This window comes from Vulpes lagopus, chromosome 23, assembly GCF_018345385.1.
Source record: "Vulpes lagopus strain Blue_001 chromosome 23, ASM1834538v1, whole genome shotgun sequence".
In the NCBI taxonomy this organism is placed as follows: domain Eukaryota; kingdom Metazoa; phylum Chordata; class Mammalia; order Carnivora; family Canidae; genus Vulpes; species Vulpes lagopus.
Genome location: NC_054846.1, coordinates 15153713 through 15179876, shown reverse-complemented (window position 1 = coordinate 15179876; position 26164 = coordinate 15153713). Strand labels below are relative to the sequence as shown.

General features: G+C 40.9%; 2 protein-coding genes and 2 non-coding genes across 8 annotated transcripts in view; 3 read left to right on the top strand and 1 right to left on the bottom strand.

The window, feature by feature from the left end:
* The first annotated feature begins 4546 nt into the window (after positions 1-4546).
* RPS3A (ribosomal protein S3A) lies at positions 4547-8712 on the top strand. Its single transcript, XM_041738619.1, has 6 exons — positions 4547-4704; positions 5513-5616; positions 5969-6156; positions 7474-7682; positions 8264-8373; positions 8544-8712. Exons 1-6 carry the CDS (start codon positions 4643-4645, stop codon positions 8663-8665), a joined length of 795 nt encoding a protein of 264 aa, XP_041594553.1. The 5' UTR covers positions 4547-4642; the 3' UTR covers positions 8666-8712.
* Positions 6711-6783, top strand: LOC121481690. The gene has a single exon (XR_005985361.1). It is a non-coding gene; the product is annotated as a small nucleolar RNA SNORD73 (small nucleolar RNA).
* LOC121481691 lies at positions 7986-8055 on the top strand. Its single transcript, XR_005985362.1, has one exon. It is a non-coding gene; the product is annotated as a small nucleolar RNA SNORD73 (small nucleolar RNA).
* A 12240-nt stretch (positions 8713-20952) lies between the features above and the next one.
* Positions 20953-26164, bottom strand: part of SH3D19 (SH3 domain containing 19) — a 170102-nt gene continuing 164890 nt past the window's right edge. For all 5 annotated transcript variants that reach the window (XM_041738610.1, XM_041738612.1, XM_041738611.1 and 2 more), the window contains 2 exons: positions 25950-26047; positions 20953-22881 (listed from right to left, as the gene is read on the bottom strand). In XM_041738610.1, coding sequence (XP_041594544.1) covers positions 22765-22881; positions 25950-26047 — 215 coding nt within the window. In that variant the 3' untranslated portion in view covers positions 20953-22764. The remainder of the gene's footprint in view (positions 22882-25949; positions 26048-26164) is intronic.

The window sequence follows — 26164 nt, the reverse complement described above, 5'->3', positions numbered from 1 at the left end:
CATTTCCTTATTTTAAAACATTTAGGTTATTTCTCATCTTCTAATTTTATGATTACGACTGGATAATATCTTTACACATACAGGCTTTTTGCAATTTTGAACTATTTCCTTATATATTCGCAGGACACCAATGGTTTTTGAATCACATCAACAAGTTACCTTTCAGATGGCTTATCATTGTAAAATGCCAACAAGTGTGAGTGAGAGCACTAGTTTCTTTCTTTTTTTTTTTTTTTTAAGATTGTATTTATTGATTGATGGGAGACACAGAGAGAGAGAAAGAGGCAGAGACACAGGCAGAGGGAAAAGCAGGCTCCATGCAGGGAGCCGGATGTGGGATTCGATCCCGGGTCTCAAGGATCACGCCCCTGGCCGAAGGTGGCGCTAAACCGCTGAGCCACCGGGGCTGCCCAGAGCACTAGTTTCACTGCAATCTGGTTAGGATTTAGTAATATCATTTAAGCATTTACGATAATGTCATCAGTAAAAAAACATAAATTTGCAATTATTTTATCAGGATAAGAAAAGAATGCATAATTTAAAAAGTTAAGATAACAAAGCAAGATTTCCTCAAATTTCTCCATTTATGGAAGAAATTTCTAAACATCAGTTAAATAAATGACTTACTGTTCCCCAAGCTTCCAAACCAAAATTCTACTTAAAATGCTATTCTTGGGGCACTGGGCTGGCTCAGTCGGGAGAGCATGAGACTCCTGATCTTGGGGTTTTAAGTTCAAACCTCACATTGGGTATAGAGATTACTTAAAAATAAAATCTTAAAAATAAAATGTATTCTTTTTAGTAAGGAATTGCTTGTCCAGAACAGGAGAGAGGGGAAGAATAAACAAGATAAACACCTAACAACTTTGTCCTAAGTGTATTTCTTGGTTCCAGATAACTGGAACACTTACTTGGATAGCCGCATGAGTGACAGGACATAAATCCAATCCCAGAGTTCACAGAAGGTGTGAAGTCTAACAGGAGATCCTCCTCTCAGCAAACTGTGACCTCAAAGGGTTATACCAGTAAAAGCTGAATCTAGCGTAGGACAGGAATAATAGCTGGGTTTGAACCTCCTGCATTGCCCAGGAAGCCTAAGACCAAAAATGCTGGGTTAAAAGCCTGCAGGACTCTGGCAGAAGGATATACATATCATATCTAAAAGAGAATATCTTCATTGTAGGCCGCAAATTATTCCCACAAATATTAGTTTTCAAATGCAATGATCAGTACACAAAGATAACTAGAAACTCAGTGAAACTAGACTCTACTCAGGGCGCCAGCACAAACATAGACAAAAAACCCCAGACTGACAGATACTTCATTCAGATACTGGAATTACCATACGTGACTATAAAACAATTATGCTTACTGGTTTAAATCTATATTGAAGATGCCTTCAAAGAATAGGAAACAACAAAGTGACATAAATTGAAAAAGAACTAAACTAACCTTTTTGAAGTAAAAGACACAGTAATCAAAAGTTAAAAATCACTAGATCAATTTAAGAGATTAGTCACAGATGAAAAGAAAAATCAATGAAACAATTTGACATTTTACTGGGTTTGATATAGCCTGACATTTGTTCCAGTTTATTCTATATGAATTATGAAATTCTCAAATGGTTGAGACCCAATAACCTGATTTTACATGCTCTGTGCTTTCATTCAACATAATTAAAACTGATAATTGCACCATTTAATGTAACAGTGTCAAGGAATATAATTTTTTTTAAAAAAGCTCTTATTACAAAACAGAGGATTCAAATACATATCTCTGACAAATCCCTCAGGTGCGGTGTTGCTAGAAGAAAGTAGAAGCAGCTGACTTCATTAATGCCTCCTTTGTGGCTTTTTCACTCTCAGGCAGAGAGGAATCAGGCCAGGAAGAAGACAAGTTTGATTTTTATTCTGGAGTAGGTGGCCTGGGCATCTATAACATTTTTCCACTGGGAAAGTTTTAAAGTAGTGAACTGCCACCTTGGAGTAAACTTTGTCAAGGTTACAAATATAGAATTAATAAAGAGAGTTTGTTAGACTCAATATCACATTTAGACAGACTCGCTGATTTCCACCGGTCACGTTTTCGCCACTGCAGCGACAGTGGTCTAAAGAGGTTTGCAAAAAATAAAAAATAAAAAAATAAGAGGTTTGCATAAGGTTGATTTATTTATTTAAAAGAATGGACTTTTTTAGAGGATATGTTTGTTCTTTTTTTTGAGGTCAAAATATAATCTAAAATGAAGTGATGCAGATAATAAATGGCAGTTTTCTTTTTTATAGCTTGGCAACATTTAAAAATTGCAGTTCTATTGGTTCCAGAATTATTTTGAAAATCTGGATTGATCCACAAAGTCCAGAAGACTGGGAACACCATTGATGTCATCTACCTCTTATTTGTTTAACCAACAAATATTTTGAGAGCCTATGATGTGCTAAGAGAAAGCAGTACAAATAAGAAAATGACTGCACTGTCCTTTCTGTTCATCGTGAGAAAGGAACATATTTAATCCATAGTTACTAAGAAGTTAAGTAGTGCTCGGTCTTCCGGGAGCAGGTCTGAGGGAAAGCCTGTTTGTCTGGGGACTCAATCTCTTACTGAAAGAAGAAATGAGGCTGAAAAGTCTTGAAAATGCACAGGTTTTGCTTGCTGCTGAGAGAAAAGGAATGAAGGGAAGAGAAAACTGTTTAGGGTTGGGAATTTTATTTATTTTTAAGATTTTATTCGAGAGAGAAAGAGGGAGAGCTTGGGGGGGGTGGGCAGAGGAAGAAGCCAACTCCTTGCTTGTTGAGCAGGAAGCCCCTATCCCAGACCCTGGGATCATGACCTCAGCCAAAGGCAGACCCTTAACCGACTGAGCCACCCAGGCGCCCCCAGGGTAGGGAATTTTATTTTATTATTGTTTTTAAAAGATTTTATTTATTTCTTTGAGAGAGAGAGATAGCACAAGCAGGGGGAATGGCAGGCAGAGGGAGAGGGAGAAGCAGGCTCCCTGCTCTTCGGGGATGCAGGGCTCAATCCCAGGACCCTGGGACCATGACCCAAGTTGAAGGCAGACTAGGGTAGGGGATTCCCCGGGATAGGGAATTTTCTACAGGAGTTGGGGGACCTGGTAAAGGCCAAGGCATGGTGATGATGAAAGGGGATGAGCAGGGACACATAAGTTTTTTTTTTTGTTGGCTTGGCAATGGATTTTGACTTTGTTAAATTGTGGTAAAAAACAAACAAAAAACCAAAGCATGAGGATCTCAGGGTCTCGGGACTGAGCCCCTGTCCAGCTCCTTGCTCCGTGGGGAGTCTGCTTATCCTTCCCCCCACCCCCACCCATGCTCTTTCTCTCGAATAAATACAATCTTTAAGAGCCCCCCTCCACCCCCAAAAAAATCAAACCATAAAATTTACCTCTTTACCATTCTTAAGTGCACAATTCAGTAAAGTCTATTCGTATTGTTCTAAAATAATGACTTTATGCTGCAGGCACCTTAGATTAAGAGAACTGAAAGGTTTCAGAACAGGACTGGAGATTTAGGAAGAGTATTTGAGATGGTGGGAGAGTAGAGGGTAGGAGACCTCGCATCCCTTCGTCTCCTTGGGCTGGGTGGGACCCTTGGAGGGTGTAGGAGGACTGAAAGGGGTCACAGGATTTAAAGGTCTGTGGGGCCTTGAGTGGGCCCCGGTTTCTGGCTGGTGCGGGGCTCTCGCCAGGGGGGGGCAGTTTAGACCAGAACTCCAGGACCGTGACTGAGTACCACGCGGGGACGGGCCAGGGGATGGCCCTTTCCAGGGGCTGCGCCACTTGGCGTTTACGAGCCACATCTGATCAGGACGTGTTGTGCTAAAGCCCTACAATCAAAAACAAAAAAAAATTTTTTTTTTTTGCATCACCTGCAAAAAATGAAAAAATTTGGCGATTTCCAGCTCTTCTTGAAAAATTAAAATATCTGGGACAGCGGACTCCTAGTCCCCCGAGGAAACCATCACAGTAACTTGCATCAACGTATAATATAAGCGTCTGGAAAAGCACGCGTGTGACCGGACGCTCACAAGGGAACGTTCCCCACTAGCCAGCGGCCCCCACATCAGCGTGCACACACTAGCATCTCTAAGGTCATACTCACTCAATCCTACTAGTCACCTGATGAGGCAGGTACAGATTATATCACAATCTCCTTTTTAAATACGAGGAAACTGAAGCACAGACAAGTCACGGGGCTAGATACTGGCGCTGGCATTTGAAACTGGACCTGCTGCCCGACTCCACACCCCACACTCTCCACAAGAAACAGGTGAATCGCTAAGTTCGTTGTCCATAACGCGGGGGGGCGGGGGGCGGCCGCCTGCCACGGAAACCTCCTTCCCGGCGTCAGAGCCGCGGAAACCAACGCACCCGGAGCCCGCGCCACAGGCCGCCCCGCCTCTCTCCGCCCCGCCAGGCCCCCGGACGGCCGAACGCGCCGCGCCGTCTCCACACACGCGAGGGCGCTGTCGCAGCTACCGTCGCAGTTCCTGTTTCTGTTGTCGCGATATTCTTGACGCCGGAAAAACGCAAGATCGAAGGTCACGTAGATGGCACGCCTCTCCCAGGACGCCTAAGTTCTCGCGTGAGTTGCACTTCCGCCCTTTTGGCTCCCGCAGCAGCGCCATGGCGGTCGGCAAGAACAAGCGCCTTACGAAAGGCGGCAAAAAGGGAGCCAAGAAGAAAGTGTAAGTGGCTCCTCTCCTGGCGCCCAGCCTTCTGCGGCTACGCTGGGCTCGGCGGGCGGGTTCTAGACGGCAGCGGGGGCCGGATGGCGAGGATGCCCGATGGATTGTGAGGGCCGTGCAGGGTTGGCAAACCCGGCGCTGCGCCCTGACGGGACGGTGCTGCGCCGGCGCGGGCCGCCTTCTGGTCTTTGGCGCTCTGGGTCTTGTGCGCGTCTTTTCGGAGCTAAACTCGACGCTGCACGGGGCCGGCGCGTTCCGTATTGTGGGCTCCCGGGCTTTGCAGACCTCACGAGCAACCGGTGGTACTGCTCCCAAGGCTGGGGTTGAGCAGGTCCCTCTCGTCCACCCAGGACCTCGCACCCCGTCGTCTCCCTGGGCTGGGTGGGACCCTTGGAGATCCTAATGAGCTCGGGTGGGTCCCTGAAGAGCCTGGGTTACCAGACGCGTTTGTTGCCCCAGTAAAGTTCAAGAGACGTGCGTGTTCTTCGGAGGCCGTGCTGCTTGTGCACGGCCAGTCCCAGAGCCGACGCGGCGGGGAGCTGTGTGCGTTCGGAGCGTCCGGGTGGGACGGTGAAGCGGACACCGTGGGCAAGAGCTGGGTTCGCACACGGTCCCTCACGTCACTGGGAGGAGCAGGTTCTTCCCCAGGTTCCGGTTGCTAACGTGCCAGTTAGCTCTTCAAAATCATTAGAATGAGGAAAGTTTTATTTTTTAATTTTTTTTTTTTTTTAGAATGAGGAAGTTTTAAAATTTCAGTAAGAATAACGTGATCTACGATAAAACTCACATAAGTGTTTTGTGAATACAGGGTTGATCCATTTTCTAAGAAAGATTGGTATGATGTGAAAGCGCCAGCTATGTTCAATATAAGAAATATTGGAAAAACACTAGTCACAAGAACTCAAGGAACCAGTGAGTATTCTTGTTTTGTATTTTTCATAAATTAAGGTCTACTGGTGGTTCTGTGGTGGAAGAATTAAGAAAATACCACTTGGTTGCAGCTTTGGCTACTGTGATGCTTAATATCTGGTAAAAACACTTGTAGAGAAAAGGTGGGGCCTTAGATGTACTAAGAAAATGTGCAAAGGCTCTTAGTTTCTAGTGAGCACTGTCTGTCATCGGTGTCCGGATGGATTTGATTAACAAAAGTTAGGGTCTTGATAACTTACCATTAACTTTCTAAGTTCGACTTTAGCATAAATGTTCTTTGTTGGCTTGGCTTTGTGTGGTTCTTACTGTTAATAAGACAATTCTTGTTTTATAGAAATTGCGTCTGATGGTCTCAAGGGTCGCGTTTTTGAAGTTAGCCTTGCTGATCTGCAGAATGATGAAGTTGCATTTAGGAAATTCAAGCTAATCACTGAGGATGTGCAGGGCAAAAACTGCCTGACTAATTTCCATGGCATGGATCTTACCCGTGACAAAATGTGCTCCATGGTCAAAAAATGGCAGGTGAGATCAAAAGTTCCTTAGGATGGTGCTTTGGCGTGAGTGGCCAAGGACGGCCTGTTACAACAAGAAAGGAGCATGTGTGTTTGAAGCACATTGCATTTTAAATCCTTGATGTTTGCTTTTACTGAGTGCTGACTCTGGGATTGGCACTCTTGAAATTGAGTAAAGGAGTAAGGAAGCCATGATCCTCCCCATTTAAGTGGAGTTTAAGACTTGTTTATTTACTTGTCTATTTTCTTGCAAGTTTTAAAGTTGGGTTTTCAGAGTTAGAGTGGCAGAGCTCCTGGTGTGAGGTTGGAATCTTGGCTCCATTTCCCAATTGTGTTCTCTTTGGCAAGTAACTTACAGCTTGCTAATAATAAGCCCCTTGATGCCTTTATCTAAAATGGTGGGTATCACCTCTTATATGAAGATGAAATAAGAGCCAGGTAAACATGTTAAGTACAGCTTGACACAAAGCCTTTAGAAAGCATTGTTCTAGGAAATAATGACATTGGTTCAGATGCGTCTGGCTAAACCATTCGGTTTGGGGATGGGGATGTCATGTATATGGGAATGAGTGATGACAAAATGTTTCGGTCCCAAATGATACATATTGATTATACCGCTACATTTACTTCTGACATTCCCTAAGATTTTTATGGTTGAATTTCTGGAAATATTTTAAGGTCCTTTTGCTGTAAGCGTACTACTCATTTTTTAAACTGAAGTATACAATTTATAAAATACAGAGGTATTTCAGTTTTTGTTGCTACCCAAGAGTAGTAGTCATTTTTTAACTTTAGGCAATAATATAAGTAGTTGCGGATTTTTTATTACATTTTAGCTGTGAAAATGATTATTTACTCGTCATCAGGCTTTAGTTTGGAGCATGAAGGACATTTAAAAATAGTGCATTTAGTGTTAGAGCGATATTTCACCTATTCAGACATTTTAAAAAGGAATAAGTGTACGTAGAGTCTCTTAACTGTGTTTCTCACATAGAGTCATACAGTTGATGGGTGGGAAGGATAGGCTATTAAAGGCTGGCGTGTAAAATCTGGGGCTCGGTGCTGTTGAGATGGGGATAGAAGTGTTACCTAGAGAAGAAGAGTTGAAGGGAGTGTGTTTATTTGATTAGATATGAAAGATAGTAAGATTTGGAGTAGTTGTTGCTAACTTCACTTCAAGGAGGTGCTGTGAATTAGGCATGTAGTTTATATTATACTTTATATTGTATGATGAGTACTTTTTCTAGCTTTTTTGTATTAGAATTTGAGGGCTATAAATTGATAACATTAAAACCTGGTATATCTGACAATATCTTTTTTTCACTAGACCATGATTGAAGCTCATGTTGATGTAAAGACTACCGATGGTTATTTGCTTCGTCTATTTTGTGTTGGTTTTACTAAAAAACGCAATAATCAGATTCGGAAGACCTCTTACGCTCAGCACCAACAGGTCCGCCAAATCCGGAAAAAGATGATGGAAATCATGACCCGAGAGGTGCAAACAAATGACTTGAAAGAAGTGGTCAATAAATTGTAAGTGTTTCTTTTCCTCATACCATATAATTCTGAATCTCTGATTATCCCTGAGCTGAAGGAAAGTGTATGAAACAAGGTGGAAGTCAGACCTGTGTTTAAATCTTGTCTGTGAGACTGTTAGGTATATCTCTTGAAATGAAAGCATGTTAAGTGCTCAGTAAATGTGATTTGGTTTCTTTATTTGGTTGAAGCAGTCTGAAGGCAGACCCGCTTGTGAGACTTGAAGCATAGGAAATGATTTTGTCTTAATTAGAAAATATACTGAATAGGCAAAACTTGCCTCCGTGAATAATGTATGGGAATAGATGATGACAAAATGTTTCGGTCCCAGATGACAACCACTGATAAAACTTAATATTTTTCTGATATTCCCATGCAGTTGGCTAAGAGGGTGGAATAGAAAAGGCAGAATGCTCAAATGCTTACTCTCCTACTAACTACCTGTATAATTCGGATCATTTAACCTCCAGCTGTAAAAGTGCAATAAAAGATTGTCTAATGTGAAGATTTGAGTGGATTAAATAAGGCAGGTATTGATATTTATAAGTTTATTCTTTTCTGTCATTACTGGTTTACAGGATTCCAGACAGCATCGGAAAAGATATAGAAAAAGCTTGTCAGTCTATTTATCCACTCCATGATGTTTTTGTTAGAAAAGTAAAAATGCTAAAGAAGCCCAAGTTTGAATGTAAGTGAAAAGTCTTAGATTGGGGGGGGGGGGAGTGTGGCCAGATACATTTGAGGGTTTTTTTTTCTTTTTGGGGGGGCCAGATGATGGCTTTTCTGTCACTTTATGGTATTGAAGGCCATTGTCTTAAGACAGTGGTGTGCTATAACTTTTTTTTCCCTTTCTTTTAGTGGGAAAACTCATGGAGCTTCATGGTGAAGGTAGTAGTTCTGGAAAAGCTACGGGGGATGAGACCGGTGCTAAAGTTGAACGAGCTGATGGATATGAACCACCAGTCCAAGAATCTGTTTAAAATTCAGACATTTAATGGTGACAAATAAAAACATTTGTGATGTTTAATTTCTTATCATTCTTTTTAAATAATCAGGCTCGGTGAATCAGATGTTCTGAACTGACAGTGCGAACTTTTCAGAACTGTTGTATGGATCTTATACATTGCTCTTGGCTACTAAATAGCTGCAAAAGGGTAGTGATCTGGATGGAAGTGTTCTAGATGGTTAATAAAAGGAAACTTTTTTTTAACATGCATGTTTTCAGCTGGTTCTTAAACCATCTGGAAGGCTTGTTAAAATAGAAAAGGTAGATCTATATACCCCCCCCCCTTTGGGCAATAAGCGGTGTTTTTTAAAGATTTTATTTATTTATTCATGAGGGAGGCAGAGGGAGAAGCAGGCTCCCTGCAGGGAGCCTGATGTGGGAGTCGATCCCCACCACCGGAGGATCACCACCTGAACCAAAGGCAGACACTCAACCACTGAGGCAACCAGGCGTCCTCATTGAGATCACTTTGGAGCAAGCCACTATTATTACCACCTGGACTGTTAGCTGCCTACCTGGTTCCCTTAGGTACCACCTTAAGGTAATAAGGTCAGAAGCAAGATTACATGGGCCTTGACTGAATGGCCCAGGTGATCTTGCCTCTGACCTCCTATTACTGTACCCCTAATGTTTCTAGCCAGGTTGTCCTTACTATTCTGGGTGGGCTAGGTATGTTCTAAGGCTTGTTTTCTCTGCGTATGGAATACTGTTCCCTTAAATGCCACAGTGCTTGTTCCTGTACCTCAAAGTCTCAGTAGATCCTAATGATGGGCTTGGCTTATTAAAAATTGTACCCTGTCCTCCAGCATTCCCAATTCCCATTATTTTTCTATAGTTTTCACTTGTATCTACTAGAATACTCCATGAAGTGTGGGGTACCTTCTACTCAGGTCATGATCCTGGAGTCCCTGGCATTGGGCCCCCCTGCTCAGCAGGAAGTCTGCTTCTCCCTGTCTGCCCTTCACCTCAATCTGCTTTTTCAATAAAAAATTTTAAAAAGTATCCCTAGACTATTGTACGAGGATTGCTGTATCTCCATTGCCTAGAAGTGCAGTGTTTGTTTAAAGGAATGAATGATACTCCCTACTAATAATATCCCATAGTGAAGCAAATGTTTTCAATAAAACAATTGTACATTTGGATCTCAAATGACAGGGACTTTCCAGGGTGGATGGAAGTTGGGTCTAAAGAGGCCTCATTGAGGGGTAGGTGCCATCAATTGGGTTAAATGTTTTATCTTTGTGCTGGACATCATTTAAAATCAGTAGCCAAGCTCCAATCTGCTACATCTGCACAGGTCTTGGCACAGCTCTTTTATCTTTTTTTTTTTTTTTTTTTAAAGATTTTATTTATTCGAGAGAGGCAGAGACATAGGCAGAGGGAGAAGCAGGCTCCTCACAGGGAGCCTGATGTGGAACCGTATTCCAGGACCAGGATTATGCCCTGAGCCGAAGGCAGACACTCAACTGCTGAGCCACCCAGGCAACCCAGCTCTTTTAACAAAGGTTCATTTGAAAATGGTTTGGCCCGTTTGATGGTGGGTTTACTCAAGTTCTCTTCTAAGCCAACTTGAAGGTGGGTGACATCCATCCAGTGGAAGCTCCTCTAAAGGGTAATTGTTTCCTGTTTCCTGTAGTAAGTATCCTACAAACTTAATACATAGAATACATGTGGCTTTTGTCTATTAATTGGAACAGTTTTACTTTTGGTCTTAGAAAACAACTGTTGTTACCAGGGATACAGGAATCTTCAAAAATTGGTTACTGAAGGTCACCGAAGACCTTTGTGTTAGGGCATGATCGGATCGGGCAGCAAAACTAACACTTGATCTGAAAGCTGGCTTTTGCTTTTTGTTTTTTTAAATTGGCTTTGCTTCTTGAATGTGTACATCTGAATAGTACTACTCATTTGGAAGCGTGTACTAACGTGACAGACCACACTGGTCACTTCACAGGAAGATGTGGTACAATGCAACTGCAGTGACATAACGACTCATTGTTTTGCATCACCCATCTGAAAAGACCCCTTCAAAGATGCGATACATAAAATCTTATTACAAATCAGTGCTAATAGGTGAACATTTGCAGTTGATGATGGGGACTGCTGACTTGAACACTAATTAAGGGAGATGTCATCCTCGACTCCAAAAGAAAGACTTGTATTATTAAAGAAAAATTACTCAACTGTTACAGTTTCAACTTTGTTAATAAAAATTTTGTGGAGATTTTGTGGAGATTTTGTTTCTGCTCCTCATGCCTACACAGTATCCTTAAATTTGCACATTGGCCTTTTACAGATAAAGCTTCTTGACACCTGCTATAAATATGGAAACAGCATTCAAATTAACTGGTAGAGTTTGGGCAGAACTTGCAATGAAATTAACTTAAGTATTTTCTAAATAAACAGTGTGTGCGCGCACGTGCCTGTGCCTCTGGGTCAGTCTAGTGTACTACCACATATCCTGCTGCTAAGCCTGAGATCTATCCCATTCAGAGCACTGCTACTTCTAGAAAAGTTAATAGGACAAGCTCCCCTGCCATTGCCTACCAGCAGGTGGGCCAGGATTTAACACAGGGGCCTCAACCCTTTGATGGCCAGTATTTTCACTATATAGATATCCCATTAGCTGGATAGTCCGAACCCTCAGTCTCCTAGGCCTTGACTGGTTTTTATCACCCAATAGGGATGTTTCCCAACTCTTGGATGCTTTGGGTATTGGAGACAGCATAGGTCTCAGTAATTGGGCCTTCCTGGTCAAGTAAAAATTGCAGCAGCTTTAGCATCTTCATTTTGCATGAAGCACTAATAGTTACTCTGGAAACCATGCCTCCCACCCCATGGCCTGAAGCACAGCTGCTGGCTCATCAGGGCTCTCACTTCATAGAGATCCCCTAAATACACCATCTCAATCCCTGGTGGCTCAGCTAAGTTGAAAGCTGATGGTATTCTTTATGCTGTGCATAACTGAAGTGAGTGTGGTCACTGCTCAGTGGGCTGAACTCAAGGCGTTCTCAGATCTGCCAATTCCTCCCTTGATGAACAGTCCCCTTTGCTGACTTTGCCCGTGGCTCAGCCATCTGGTTTGCCACTTGAAAGACTTGTTCAGGCAGATAAAAAATAAATGCATGTAAATAAATGCCTCTGGTAAAGTCCAGCTCTGACATGAGCTAGTAGAATCAAACTACTGATCAAGCCTGCACCACCCAGACTGCCCCCCTCCACCTGGCCACACGTTCACTGTTGGGGCTGTGCACACAGTAAATAAACTCTTTCTCGTGTATGCCAGACTTGTGCCTCCTGCCAAAAGTTGGCTCATTTGTTTCGAGGTAAATGAAGGCACAGACTGATAGACTGCCTACATTGCCACTGCTCAGAGCGACTGATGGTGTCTCAGCACTGTTGACACATTTTTAGGTTATGATGTTGCTGGTCCAATCTGATCAACTGACCAAACAACTGTAGCCCTTGAATCTAATATCATATGTGCCATGTTCTTGGACTGGAAAACCAAGAGTAGCAAAGAGTATCTGATGGATATTTCATGGCTTTCTACTACCCACAAATAATCTAGCACTGTTGAGAATTGAGAACAGGTTTCTGATTCCACCACCCTCACCTTTACCTGTCCTACATACCTGAGTAAGGTAGTTGGGGTTACAGAATATGGCAATCCTGGGGAAAGCATCGTCTCCTCTGTGCTGCCTCCTGGGTGATAATCAGGACAAAAGGTCTGCGTGAGAGTGGGGATGACTGGAGAAAAGATGAAATTATAAATATCTTTCCCCAGCACCGAAGGAGAAAACAGGCCCTAGGACGGAGGGAGGGGCAGCGATTAAGGTACTCTTTGTTACCTAGGTCATTCTGTCGTGGCACTATTAGTATTTTAGGCCGGATAACTCAATGTTGTGAGGGGCTGTTCTGTGCATTGTGGGGTGTTTAGCAGTACCACTGACCTCTACCCACTAGCTGCCAGTAGCACCTTTCCCCTAGCTGTGACAAAAGGGTCTTTGGGCATTGCCAAATGTCCCCTGGGAGGAGAAATTGCTCCCAGCTGAGAATGGCTAACCTTAATCCGAAACTGTTACTTAGGGACGCCTGGGTGGCTCAGCGGTTGAGCGTCGGCCTTCAGCTCAGGGTGTGACCCTGGGGTCCCAGGACTGAGTCCCACATCAGGCTCCCTGCAGGGAGCCTCTCTCTCTCTGTCTCTCTGTGTCCCTCATGAATAAATAAATACTTAAAAAAACAGAAACAAAACCCAAAACTGTTACCTAAATCATGTGGCAGTTGCAGCGAACAGTCTGACCTGCTGCTGGGTTTGTCGTGTGTCCATGTGCTATGAAAACAAGAAACCTCATCTAGACATAGTTGGTTCTGAACTATTCTGCTACGCCTGATGCCGTCAACGGTAGCTCCCAGATGCAAACGTGCACAAGCTCAAAGATCAACGCAACCTTCATTCAGTCTGATCACATGGCAAAAATGGCAAGTGGGGCTGCAACTATTTGGTGACACTGTCCATGTGACTTAAACCAATGTGATGATGATTCAAATCAGGTTTAACAAATTCTGAAGTGAAGGGACTTCTGTCGTTTTGGTCATATTTTTGGATGGGAAAAAAAATGAGTCATGAGATGACTCCCCACCAGGGGCAAGGGTTGCTTTTTCGCCCATCTACTGCCCCTCTAATTATTGCCAATGACACCAAAGATCAGCGGGTCAGCTGAAGCTCACTTGCACGGTTCATAATGAATAATGGCCTGGCCTTGGACCGCATCGTGGCTGCCTCAAAGAAGAGCTACTGCTACCCTCTAGGGCTTCCTACACAGCTGGCTAAGTGTGGAATCCTGGAGAGAATGAGGTCAGTACCACACGCTGGCTTCGTCTGTTGCTTCAAGTCTTACGGATAATAGTCATAGTTACACATGCTGTGCGATTCTAACCTCTTAATTAATCAGAGTGGTTGGTGGAACACATTCGTGTAGAAAGTCCAATCTGGCCAAGGACGCGTGTCGCACTGAGCAGTGATTTGGGAGGCACCTGCCACAGAGCCCGCGTGTCCCTGCGTGCCCTCGGGGAGTACGCTAAGAATACAGTTCTCTGCTCTTTACGGGCCGTTTCTCAGGTTTGGTTTGCATCCCTGTGAGCAATCTTGAGGGGTGATGTGGTATCTCCCCCTGGACAAGGAGCAGGCTTGCTTCTGCTTAGTACACAAGAGCTAAGCCTCAGTGCTCCTCTTCTGTAACCCAGCCCCCTGGATCATGGGCCCTTTGCGTTACGTCTGTGGGATCTGAGGAGCCCGGGAACTGGAACAAATGAACATGAGGCTTCGGCTGTTGGTTTGCTGTGAGTAACAGAGTCCTTTAATTTCTGACCCAGGAGTCTCATGTCTTTTGCCAGCATCCCTGAGACTGTGACAGGCCAACTTCCCAGCTTGTAAGTTGGGTAAAATGTCAAAACACCACACAGCTCTTGACACGTTCTCAATTATTCTGAAGCAAATTTTAGATATTAAATGTAAATGATTCCTTAAAAAGAAAACATAACCACAATCCTATTAATATACTTCTAAATTTCAATAATAACTTAATAGTATTAAATATCTAGTCACGCCAATTTAATTGATTAATCCTCTATTGGATATAACACTGTGATAGGCAATGCAAGTGTGAAAGCAAGTGTAGTGAGCTTCCACTTGCTAAGACCACTCATGAAGTCAAGGTTAAGAAATTATTGCAGGGGACGCCTGGGTGGCTCAGCGGTTCAGTTAGTTAAACATCTGCCTTTTGGCTCAGTCATGATGTCAGGGTCCTGGGTTTGAGCCCCATGTCTGGCTCTCTGCTCATCAGGAAGTCTGCTTCTTCCTCTCCCTCTGCTCTTTCCCCCTGCTTGCATGCTCTCTTTCTTGCTCTTTCACTCTCTCAAAATAAACAAATCTTCAACAACAACAAAAAAAGGACAAACCAAATGCTGGTTAAGGAGTGCAGTAACTAGAACTCTTAAATATCATTAATGGAGTGTAAAATAGTACACTTTGGAAAACAAGCAGTTTCTTAATTTTAAGATTTATTTTAGTGAGCCAGTGAGTGAGCATGAGTGGAGGGAGGGGCAGGGGAGAGAGAATCTCAAACAGACTCCCTGCTGAGCAGGGCTCAATCCCAGGACCCTGAGATCATGACCTGAGTTGAAATCAAGAGTTGGCCACTTAACCAACTGAGCGACCCAAGTGCCCCAAACAGGCAGCTTTTTAAGAAAATATGTCTATTTCACTCCATAACAATTTAACTATGTTATTTCATTTTTATGATAATCTAGAGCAGGCAAAATGAATCTTTGGTGATGGAAATCAGAACAGTGATTGTCTGCTGGGGGAAGGAGGTGGAGGAGGAGGGTGGGATGTGATGACTGACTGGAAAGAGGCATGAGAAAATTTCGATGGTGATGGAAATGTTCTATGTATTTATTGATACTTATGAGTATACAGAATTGTCAAAACTCACAGAATTATATACTTAATATCTATACATTTTATGCAAATTATGCTCTAATTTAAAAAAATGGATCTAACCAACTAGGTCATGGACATGTGGCATTTTAGTGTCTGTCCCATTCTGGGATATGCCTCCCACACTATGAACTTACTCCTTCCTACCTACTTAGGTCTGGAACAAAATCTAAACATACCTCTCTGTCGTGGGCTTCTTGGCTGCCATGGTATTCAGGACTTTGGCTCCAGGTATGGCTCTGCATGGTGGCTTGGGCACCACCCCCAGGAAATCACATGGCTAGATCTGATCGTACTGTCCGACATTCCAGTGGTTATGGTTATTATTACCATCTATGGCCTGATGCCAGTGGTCCTTACTACCAAATCCTAAAGAAGAAAACCTTACTTTCTGCAGTTGGGCACCAGCTTGAGTGACTTGGCTGCTGGCTTGTAGGGATCATCAGTATTGAGGTCTGCCTGGCAGCCCTATTTGTGAGAGTAATTCTGAGTTTCATCTTTCCAGGGGTACTCAGTTTCTTTGATCTTATCATTTGCCCTTCTTCTCTTTATCAAGTAGTCCCTCCTTGTGTCCATCAAATACAATGTGCTTTAGCAGCCATCCATCTCTATCTAGTGGGAACAGCCCTGACACACTTGCATAGGGGCAATCCTCCCACTGGGTAGTTAGCCTTCTAGAGGCATGGTGCTTTAGTGCTCTATAATCTGTTGCTCTTGGACCTTGCCCCAAACTCTCTCATGGTAATAGACAACGAGCCTTCTCATAGCCCAGCCAAACCCCTCTGACCACCAGCAATGATGCAGGCCTCTGCTCACTAATATTTATTTTCCCCTAGAGTGTTCTGTATATATAAACAGATTGGATAATTTTTTCATCACTGTGTATTTATTTAATAGCTTTGACATTTCATATGTCTAAAGAGAAGACACCACAGTCTCCTCAGTACAGGCATAACTCATTTTATTGCATTCCATTGCACTATGCAGAAACTCTTTTTGGGTTTTTTTGTTGTTTTTACAAATTGAAGGTCTGTGGCAACCCTGCATGAAGTAAGCCTATCAGTGCCATTTTTCCAATAGTATTTGCTCAGCGTGTGTCTCTGTGCCACATTTTGGTAATTCTTGCAATATTTCAAAATTTTTCATTATTATTATGTTTTTAATGTTATCTGTGATCAGCAATCTTTGATATTATTATCAGTTTCCCCGAGGCCAATAATGTTGAAATTAGGCCAATTAATAATCCTACAATGGCCTCTAAGTGCTCAAGTGAAAGGAAGAGTTGCATCTCTCTCACTTTAATCAAAAGCTAGAAATGATTATGTTTAGTGAAGGAGGCATGTAGAAAGCTGAGATGGGGCAAAAGCTAAGCCTCTTGCATGAAAGTTAGCCAAATTGTGAATTCAAAGGTAAGTTCCTAAAGAAAAGGGAAGGTGCTACTCCAGTAAACACATGAATGGTAAGAAAGTGAAACAGCCTTACTGGTGACAACACAGAGAAGTTTGAGTGTCTGGATAGGAGCTCAGACCATCTGCAATATTCCCTTATGCCAAAGTCTAATCCAGAGAAGGCCTGAACTTCAATTCTGTGATGGCTGGGAGAGGTGAGGGAGCTTCAGAAGACAAGTCTGGAGCTAGCAGAAGCTAGTTCATGAGGGTTAAGGTAAAAAGCCATCTTTATAACATCAAAGCGCAAGGTGAAACACCAAGTGCTGATGGAGAAGTTGCAGCAAGTTATCTGGAAGATCCAGCTAATATAATTCATTAAAGTAGCTACACTTTAGATTTTCAACAAAAGATTTTCAATGTAGATGAAAAAAAGTGTATGTTGGAAGAAGACACCAACCACCTAGGACTTTCATAGCTAGAGAGGAGAAGTCAATGTCTGGCTTCAGAACTTAAAAGGACAGGCTGACTCTTGTTGGGAGCTAATGCAGCAGGTGACTTTAAGTTGAAGCCAGTGTTCATTTATCATTCCTCAAATCCTAGGCCCTTACAAGTTCTGGTAAATCTACTCTGGTTGTGCTCTATTAGTGGGACAATGAAGCCTGGAAGACAACTCATCTGTTTACAACATGGTTTATTGAACATTTTAAGCTCACTGTTGAGCCCTACTGCTCAGAGAAGAAGATTCCTTTTGAAATATGACTGCTCACTGACAATGCATCTGGTCACCCAAAAACTCTGATGGAGGTGGACGTCAATGTTTTTCATGCCTGCTATCACACGTCCATTCTGTGGCCCATGGATCAAGGAATAATTTCAACTTTTGAGTGTTCTTATTTAAGAAATACATTTCATAAGGCTACAACTGCCATAGATATAGCTTATTCCTCTATTGGATCTGGTCAAAGTAAATTGAAAATCTTCTGAAAGGATCCACCATTCTAGATGCCATTAAGAACAGTTATGATTCATGAGAAGATGTCAGAATATCAACATGAACAGGAGTTTGGAAGAAGTTGATTCCAATCTTGAAGGATGACTTTGAGGAGTTCAAGACTTCAGTGAAGGAAGTCACCGCAGATGTGGTGGGAAAAGCAAGAGAACTAGAACTAGAGGTGGAGCCTGAATTGCTGTGATCTCATGGTAAAACTTAGAGGGATGAGAAGTTGCTTCTCATGGATGAGCAAAGAAAGTGATTTCTAGAGATGAAATCCACCCCTGGTGAGGATATTGTGAAGACTGTTGAAATGACAACAAAGGATTTAGAATATTCTGTAAATTTAGAATTTATTCTAAATTGATAAAGCAGCAGCAGGGTTTGAGGACTGGCTCCAATTTTGAAAGAAGTTCTACTGTGGATAAAATGCTATTAATTGGCATCACATTACAGAGAAATTGTTCATGAAAGGAAGAGTCAATTAGTGTGGCACAGTTCACTGTTGTCCTATTTTAAGAAACTGCCACAGCCACCCCCAGCCCTTAGCATCACCTTCCTGGTCAGTCAACAGCCATCAACATTGAGGCCACACCCTCTGTCAGCAAAAAGATTACAACTTGCCGAAAGCTCAGATATGGTTAGCATTTTTTGGCAATAAAGTATTTTAAAGTTAAGGTATGTAAATTTTTTTTTGACATGATGCTACTGCACACTTGATAGCCTACGGTATAGTGTACACAGAACTTCTATTTGTACTGGGAAACCAAAATATTCATCTGACTTGCTTTATTGTGATATTCACTTTATTGCAGTGGTCTAGAACTGAATCCCCAATATCACTGAGGTGTGTCTGTACAAAGCAATCCTTGAGTACTGCATTGAACGCTTAGTTACATGCTCTGATGCTGTTTGGAATTAACAACTCTGCTCTTCAGTCATAGGCTACCTGGGATTGGGAAACAATGTGGTGGGCCTCCGTGGTCCTCTGAGTCAGGGCTCTATTGAATAAAAAAAACTTAGGTATGGGATCCCTGGGTGGTGCAGCGGTTTGGCGCCTGCCTTTGGCCCAGGGCACGATCCTGGAGACCCGGGATTGAATCCCACATCTGGCTCCCGGTGCATGGAGCCTGCTTCCTCCTCTGCCTGTGTCTCTGCCTTTCTCTCTCTCTCTTTCTGTCTGTCTCTCTCTCTCTCATTAATAAATAAATAAAATCTTTAAAAAACAAACAAACTTAGGTATGATTGAAGAAATAAATGTCGCTGTCCTTTTAATTGTAAAGAAGAACTAAATATGGGTATTTTGGTATTAAGAGTCTCAGTTGATTTCTGTTAAAAGAGGACAGATAATTAATAGGTGATTTTCCTTTCTAAATTATGAATTTGAATCGATACTTCTCCTGAAAAATACTTCATTGAGTTATTGCCTAATTTACAGTATTTGAAGAAAAATAAATAACCCAGGGCTTACATACAGATTCTTTTTTTAAAAAAAGTTCAGGATATATCCCAGACTCTGAAATATAAATTTATTACCTTAACACTGCCTGAGTTAATCTATTAGACTCCAAAGTACTAAAAAAAAAAAAACAAACAAACAGTGTTTTGCACTATATGTGTATGAAAACCTAGAGTTAGGAATTTTTTGCTCCTACCAAGAACACAGCCCTACAGACAGACTTTTTCATGACCTAATGTTTCAAGCATTCATAAATTCCCTATTAAGCAAAAAGGAATCCCCATCAATAGATCAGTTCATGTTTGAGTTTCTAGGTAATCAATCAATATCAAATTGCCTACATAAAACTGAGAAACTAAGCAGGAATTTTTTTCTTGAAGAGAAAGAAATTTAAGACTCTAATTAATTCTCTGCAATTCATTCTAACCACAAGTATTATACCTGAGAAGTTATGTTTACAGAACAATAAATCAGATCAAATCTACTTGTTTAATTGCTAAAGAGAAATGTTTCACTTTAGCATCACAAATGGAAAAAGGTACTCAATTGGGAATCAGTAGAGCCAGCTAGGTTTTGCTCCGCCGTCCCTGTATGACCTTAGGCAAATAAATCATTTAACCTGTGCAGGTTGAGTGCTGGTCTGCAGACCCTTCCGTCATTTAACAGGATGAGCTTGCAATTAGGAGAGAGGCCCCTAGATGGTGCTGTTGTTCTGACTTAGGCTTTGTATTTTTTTCCTCCACTAAAATTACAGTGAAGTAAAAAGGCATAGGTTAGAAATGATTTCCTATTAGTTTGAAAAAATTCACTATTAAGTGTTCAAAGTGGCATTGAATTATGAATCATATGGGCCACATGCATCTGGCATTAATTAAAAGGGATAAACCATTAATGACTATAACAATGACTTACTCAGTTAAGAAACTGAATAAATAAAAAAAATTATTGTTAAGAGTACTGATGTGTAACAGATACCATAGGAAAATATTTTGGTTTTTTTCAAATGTTAGTTCTAACAATAAATCTTGATAAATACACTGATTGTTTTTCACTATGAATGTTTCAGGCTATATGTAAAACCTATGATTTCCAGGAGCACAATGACAAATATATTACATTACCTGCCCCTCACATAAACAAGGACATCTTTTAAAAATATACTTTAAGTTTTTCAAAAGGATGAGAATGATGTATTAAATGACTTCCCTTGTTTCAACTTACTAAAGGAAAAGGATCCCAAGATTCTAGTTTGAGAAAGCTTGGACGCACAATATCAAGTTTCACCTAAAATTATGGAAAGGAAAAAGAATACATTCCTATTTCTCCCCTATGAAATTCACTGAGTATAAAAATTACATTCAATCAATACAGAGAACAAGGAGGTACCTATGAAAACCCATACTGAGCAACATCGTGGCCTTTTATCAGTTGAGTGGGTAATAAGCAGCAAGCAAAAAATATAGTCATGAAGGAATGAAATGATACAAAACTGTGAATTTTGTCTCAATAAAGATTTTCGTCAGCAAGTTAAAGAGGGGGAATCCCTGGGTGACTCAGCATTTATCGCCTGCCTTTGGCCCAGGGCATGATCCTGGAGTCCCAGTATTGACTGAATCCTGCATCGGGCTTCCTGCATGGAGCATGTTTCTCCCTCTGCCTTGTCTCTTTGTCTATCACTCTGTGTTTCTCATGAATAAATAAATAAAATCTTAAAAAAAAAAGTTAAAGAGCAAAGATATTGGATCTTTGGGGATTCAAGACAGTATTGCTACGCGTGAAAGCTTTCCATCCAACCAATCAATCATCCAACCCCCACCAACCAACAAACCAACCTTTATTGAGCTTATATGGTGCAAAGGACTGGAGATACAAAGGTACCATCTCCATTCTCAAAAAACTCAGTGTAGTATGAGAAAAGGACTTTGAAAAGTTCAGTTCAGTTTATTATAGTGTCAAGTAGATTTACAACTATTGCACTTATCATTCTGCTAACACAAGGCCGAAATTTAAGAGGGATTTTTTTTTCTCCAATAAAGCTAGGCTTTCATGATCTTTGATAAATGATGTCAAAATTCCAGGCAAAATAATATACCTCATGTCCTATTCCACACACATCCTCCACTTCTTGCCATTGTGCACCCCGCTGCAAATAAGGATGTAGTTGAGATAATGCTCATTAATTCCTCATGAAATTACTCTTGAGATTTGACAAGAGTTTTCTTTATACTGTCCTCTTTAGCCAAAATGTAAAACAAAACAAGCCCAGCTCCCATACTCCAAAATCAATTAACCATATAACTGGAAGATGAACTTCCCTCAAAGACAAAGGGAACATCTCCTCCTTTACAGAACCCCACATGGCATTCACATAATGACAACTGGTGCCTAACTTTCTGGACAGTGGCAAACAATATGACAAAAGCTAAAAAGTGGCCAAGCATACAAAACTCTTCTCAAAAACAGAAGAAAATTGTGAAGGTTGTTGGGGAAGTGTTTTACATTTCCAATGAAATGCTATTCCATTGATCTGCTTGGAAGATTGTCTTCGACCTATTTGGGTTAAGCCCATAAACTGTAATTGATTCAGTCACATGAAGAACCACTTTCATCTTAAGTCTGGAATGTATAACAAATGGATAGGAGGAAAGTGGTTTTTTTATTTACCCTAGTAATTTCTGCAGGAATGAGGTGGAGAAAAAAACCCAAAGAAGTATCAGCCTTCAGTCTTCTTAAATTATTTTTCATTCTGATTACAGTGGGAAGAAATGAGCTGTGGGGGTTTGGTGTTTTCTGTTTTAACAGTTGCTTTGTATTTGGAGATATATGTGATTCATAATGTACCACTCTAACAAGATACAGTTTTTATATATTACTGGGGTAACACAAAGAAAATGAATGTTTCTTTGGGCACCAGTAATTGTCAAAAGAATGATTGCAGATTCAGGAGATGTGCTTTATAATAACCCCGTTAACATAAAGTATACATGGAAGAAAGAAGGTATGGCAGGTATGTGAAAGGGTTAGTCGTATTAGCATGGCATTTCAGGATGGTTTTGGCTCTTTTGACTAAGATACATCAAATTTTAAGCCCCTTTAAAGTCCTTGGACAAAGGGAAAATACTTTTAACACAAGGAGCATTTGATGAGCACAAGCAGATTCACCAAGTGCTTATAAAGGCTCCCACTATTTAATAAAGTGCCCCCACCTGAAGCAAAGATTTGCCCTGGTAATAATGATAATGAGCTTAAATGGTTAGAATTCATTTGAATGTCAAAAATGAAATTTAGATGACCAAACATATCCTGATAGTTACAGCATGGAGAATATTAAATGTCCTCTTTTTAAACTACAGTAAAAAATGAAGAAGCATGGTTAATTTCCTTATGCTGATGCAAAGATGTCCAAGTGCAACTTCTGCCTGTAAGCCTCCCCATGCTCCCATGTCGCCTGATACTTTCCCTGCGGGAAGTGGGTATCTGCCCTGCTAATGCTGCCTGATGTTCTCCTTGGGAGGATACCGAGGGTTGCTCATGGGTTTCCATGTGTATGTTTCTACTGTGAATGAAAGCTGACTACAAAATCTAGACGTATTCTGTTTTCAGAAAATTCTAGTGTACCATGGACAGCATAGATATTTCTTTCAGTTTAAAAAAATAGTGCAAAAACATATCTGATAGTCAAAGTGATATTCAAGTGAGTTCTTGTGCCAAAGAACACCGTCAAGCTTCACCTTTAGCTGACTTGTAAAAACTGAACATAGTTTTTGGGAAATATTCCAGATTTTCCCATTAGTTCTCCACTCATCCAGTCATCATCTACAGATTCCAGCTCTGTTATGATGTCTCCAGCCTGTCCGAAGACAAAAATTGGAAATAATCATTATTTTTCTGTTGAGAATAAGCATGGTAAACAGCCTACCCGGACAGGCATCTTTCTTGATGTAACTCTCTGATCTTGATTTGCCCAGGGGATTAAATGATATGCCACACATATGATCTATGATTTATGACACCATTTGCTTGGATGCCTTTTCTCCTCTGAGCCCATTCCTTGGCACCCTCACAGCACTTTTATTTTCCTGCTCGTATTTTGTGCCCCCCAAATTCACTACTCCTAATTAAAATTCTTTAATAACAGTACTAGATATATGTTATATATGTATTTTTTCACATAACAATTATTTAGAGCACCCAATATGTGTCAGACACTGTTGAGTATTACGGATACAGCAAGGAATAAAGACCTCATCTTAGAGTAGGGAGGCAAATAATCAAGCTAGTCCAGGAGGACAGAAAGTGTGGGGTAGCCATCTCATTTGTTCTAGGCAGGCAGCGCCCCACTGAAGGGGACACGTAAGCAAACCCTTGAAGGTAAGAGAGTCCATGTGTTTACTATATACAGGTAGTCCTACTTTATGCACTTTAGAGGAATTAACTTACTTGAACAACACTGTAGTCTTAGAGGTGGGTACTCTTATTTTGCCGTTTTAGAGAGAGATTTTTATAGACTTCTTTATTTTAAAAAGAAGGAACCTGAAGCTCGGAAGAGATTAAATAGCTTCCTCAGGGCTGTGTGTCTAGTTAGTGGTAGGGACAGAATCCCAATCTAGTTCGATTTCAGGGCTGGTTTTGCTAACCATTGGGAACATGGCTACTATGTTTTATAGTGGACTTTTTACTTAGAGAGGCTTTTACTGTAATTGCCTTTTTCCCAACATCCTGAGCATTTTGTACTCTACATTTATTCTTCCACATAATGGTATCCTCCTCTACCATTTGGTTTATTCCATGCTTCTATGGCTTCACAGTCAAATTTACATTCATTCCGGTCTTAAAAGAGCTTCTCCCTGACTCAGAACATCTGATTTACCCTCATCAGGTTAGTCAAAGGGACTGTGTGTCTTATTCATGTGTGAATTATAATTCCTCAACAGACGAAGACATAATTTTTAAAATTATCTCCTGAAACTATTTTGTTCTTTATGGATTCTAACCATTTCTTAGAATCTGGGTTTAAGATTCTATAATGGTTCAGGATGACCCTGGCTACTTTTAAGAATATCAGGCTAAATGGATTTTATTTATAGCACTAGTACATTGCCCTCTGGAAAAATGGTTTGATTTAAGGCCTTTCTTTATGGAAAATGGAAAGGAAAAATGCTGACTATCAAATGTCATTAATTTACTTTACTCTGCCAAAATCCGTAAAAACTCTGGCTGTTCAAAGTTTCTATTATAAATAAGTTCCTTCTGGTTCCTAAATTATAACATAATAGTTGAATGAAACTTTGTTTTTTTGGCTCTGGTCCATATGTACATACTATGTCAGTTTTCTGATGGCTAGGACAATTTTTTCAAAAAAAAAAAAAGTCCTACTAATATTCTGTGAACATTTAGTAAAATATTAATGATTAACAATACTGACAGCAGTGCAGAATCCTCTAACTAAAAAACTCTAGACCTATCTTGTCTATAGTCATTTATAAAACGAAGACAACCTATTTTCTGGAGAATATGAGTATGATTTTGTTATTTACACCAACATAACTTAAACGAAAGCCAAAATAACATCCAAAAAGTTTGAATCCAGATTGCTCACTTGCAGTCACATTTTTTGTAAAGATAAAAAGGAATGAATTTTGAGCCACTGATTTCCATGATGAGAAGGACTAGAGCAACCGTTTCTAAGCATTTGGATTTTGAGAACCAAGAAATTAAGAGGAAGAAAAAGAAACTGATACAGAATTACAAATTATAATTCTGCTTAAGAAATATCGTTTACTAACAGCATTTTATAAAAGAAATGACATTTTCATTTGAAAAGGAAGAAATTATCAGAAAAATGTAGAACTCCACAACAAAATAGGAAAGTCAGCAACTTTATATTGCTTACTCTGCATGCCCCTTACTCTGTGACTTCCTAATATCACCTTCATTTCCTCATTTTGTTTCAGACAGGCGCTGGGGCACCCACTGTTTTAAGTCTCATCTTCTCAAGTCACTCCCTAATGCTTTAATTCTTTCTATGGCACCCCTGCCTCTGCCTGAGTTTCTGATGATGGGGAATTTTCCAGTGTCTGGCGCAGGCTGTTCTGATGGCAACTGCTACTAAACCCACCCTCCTTCTTCTTGGAACAGTCCCAAAGTATTGTCGTGAGTGCCTTCCTCTGACCATGGTCCAACTGCAGGCTGGAGAGACAGGATCATGCAAATATTCTACTTTTACTCAAAAAACAAACAAAAAAGAAGATGGACTTCTTCGGTAAAGTAAGATTAAATTTTAGGCTTCTAAAAAGAAAAAAAAAAAGCCTTTGCAGGGGTGCCTTGCTGGCTCAGTCAGAGGAGCATGCAACTCTTATTAATCTCTGGGTCGTGAGTTCAAGCTCCATGTTGGGCGTATAGATGACTTAAATAAATAAATAAATCTTTGCATAGGAGCTTAACCTTTTGAGATCATTTCCCCAAATTCTAGTCAGTATCTTTGTGGACAAGACTCCAGTGCTTTATGAACACTGCTGCAGTGGCCAATTGTAGCAGGTACCATTTGATTTCTCCATTGGTTTCAAAGACATGACAGTAGCAGTTTGCAAAGTCCACGTAGAGAATTACCCTTTACTAGGTTTACCAACAAAAATTCCAATATTGTTGAGATTGGATGTTACAAGGCCTAGGATAAGGAATTTGTTTGATGATTGTGTGGCTATCAAGCCAGTAAAGTTTTAAGTACTTAAATGCCTTGCTGATAATTTAATTGTGCCCTATTCAGCTTCTCTAATCTCATCCATTAGAGTTAGGGTCTGAGATCTGTTCATTCTTGGCTAATGATCAATATTCCACCCAAATGTTCTATTCTTCAGTGGAAGACCCTTCACAATTTATAGTTGTTTAATGAAGTTACAAAAAGATACACATTCTGACCTTGAAGGAAAGCTCATCTTCATTCTCTCCGTGGAAATCATATAAAGCTTTGGCCTTCTTCCCCTTCAGTGCTAAAGCAGACGTACTTTTTGCCTCAGCTGTGAAGACACCAAAAATTCAAATATATATAGAAAGGTAATGGACTAAAACACATACATTTTAGGAACCATGCCTCCCCACATGCCCCTTTCCATTCCCAGGACAAAATAATTTCA

Excerpts from the sequence above, each read along its gene's own strand:
- RPS3A (XM_041738619.1), top strand. The coding sequence starts at position 4,643 with ATGGCGGTCGGCAAGAACAAGCGCCTTACGAAAGGCGGCAAAAAGGGA. Across the intron at positions 5,617-5,968 it reads CACAAGAACTCAAGGAACCA|AAATTGCGTCTGATGGTCTC; the intron begins GTGAGTATTCTT and ends CTTGTTTTATAG. Across the intron at positions 8,374-8,543 it reads AAAGAAGCCCAAGTTTGAAT|TGGGAAAACTCATGGAGCTT; the intron begins GTAAGTGAAAAG and ends CCTTTCTTTTAG.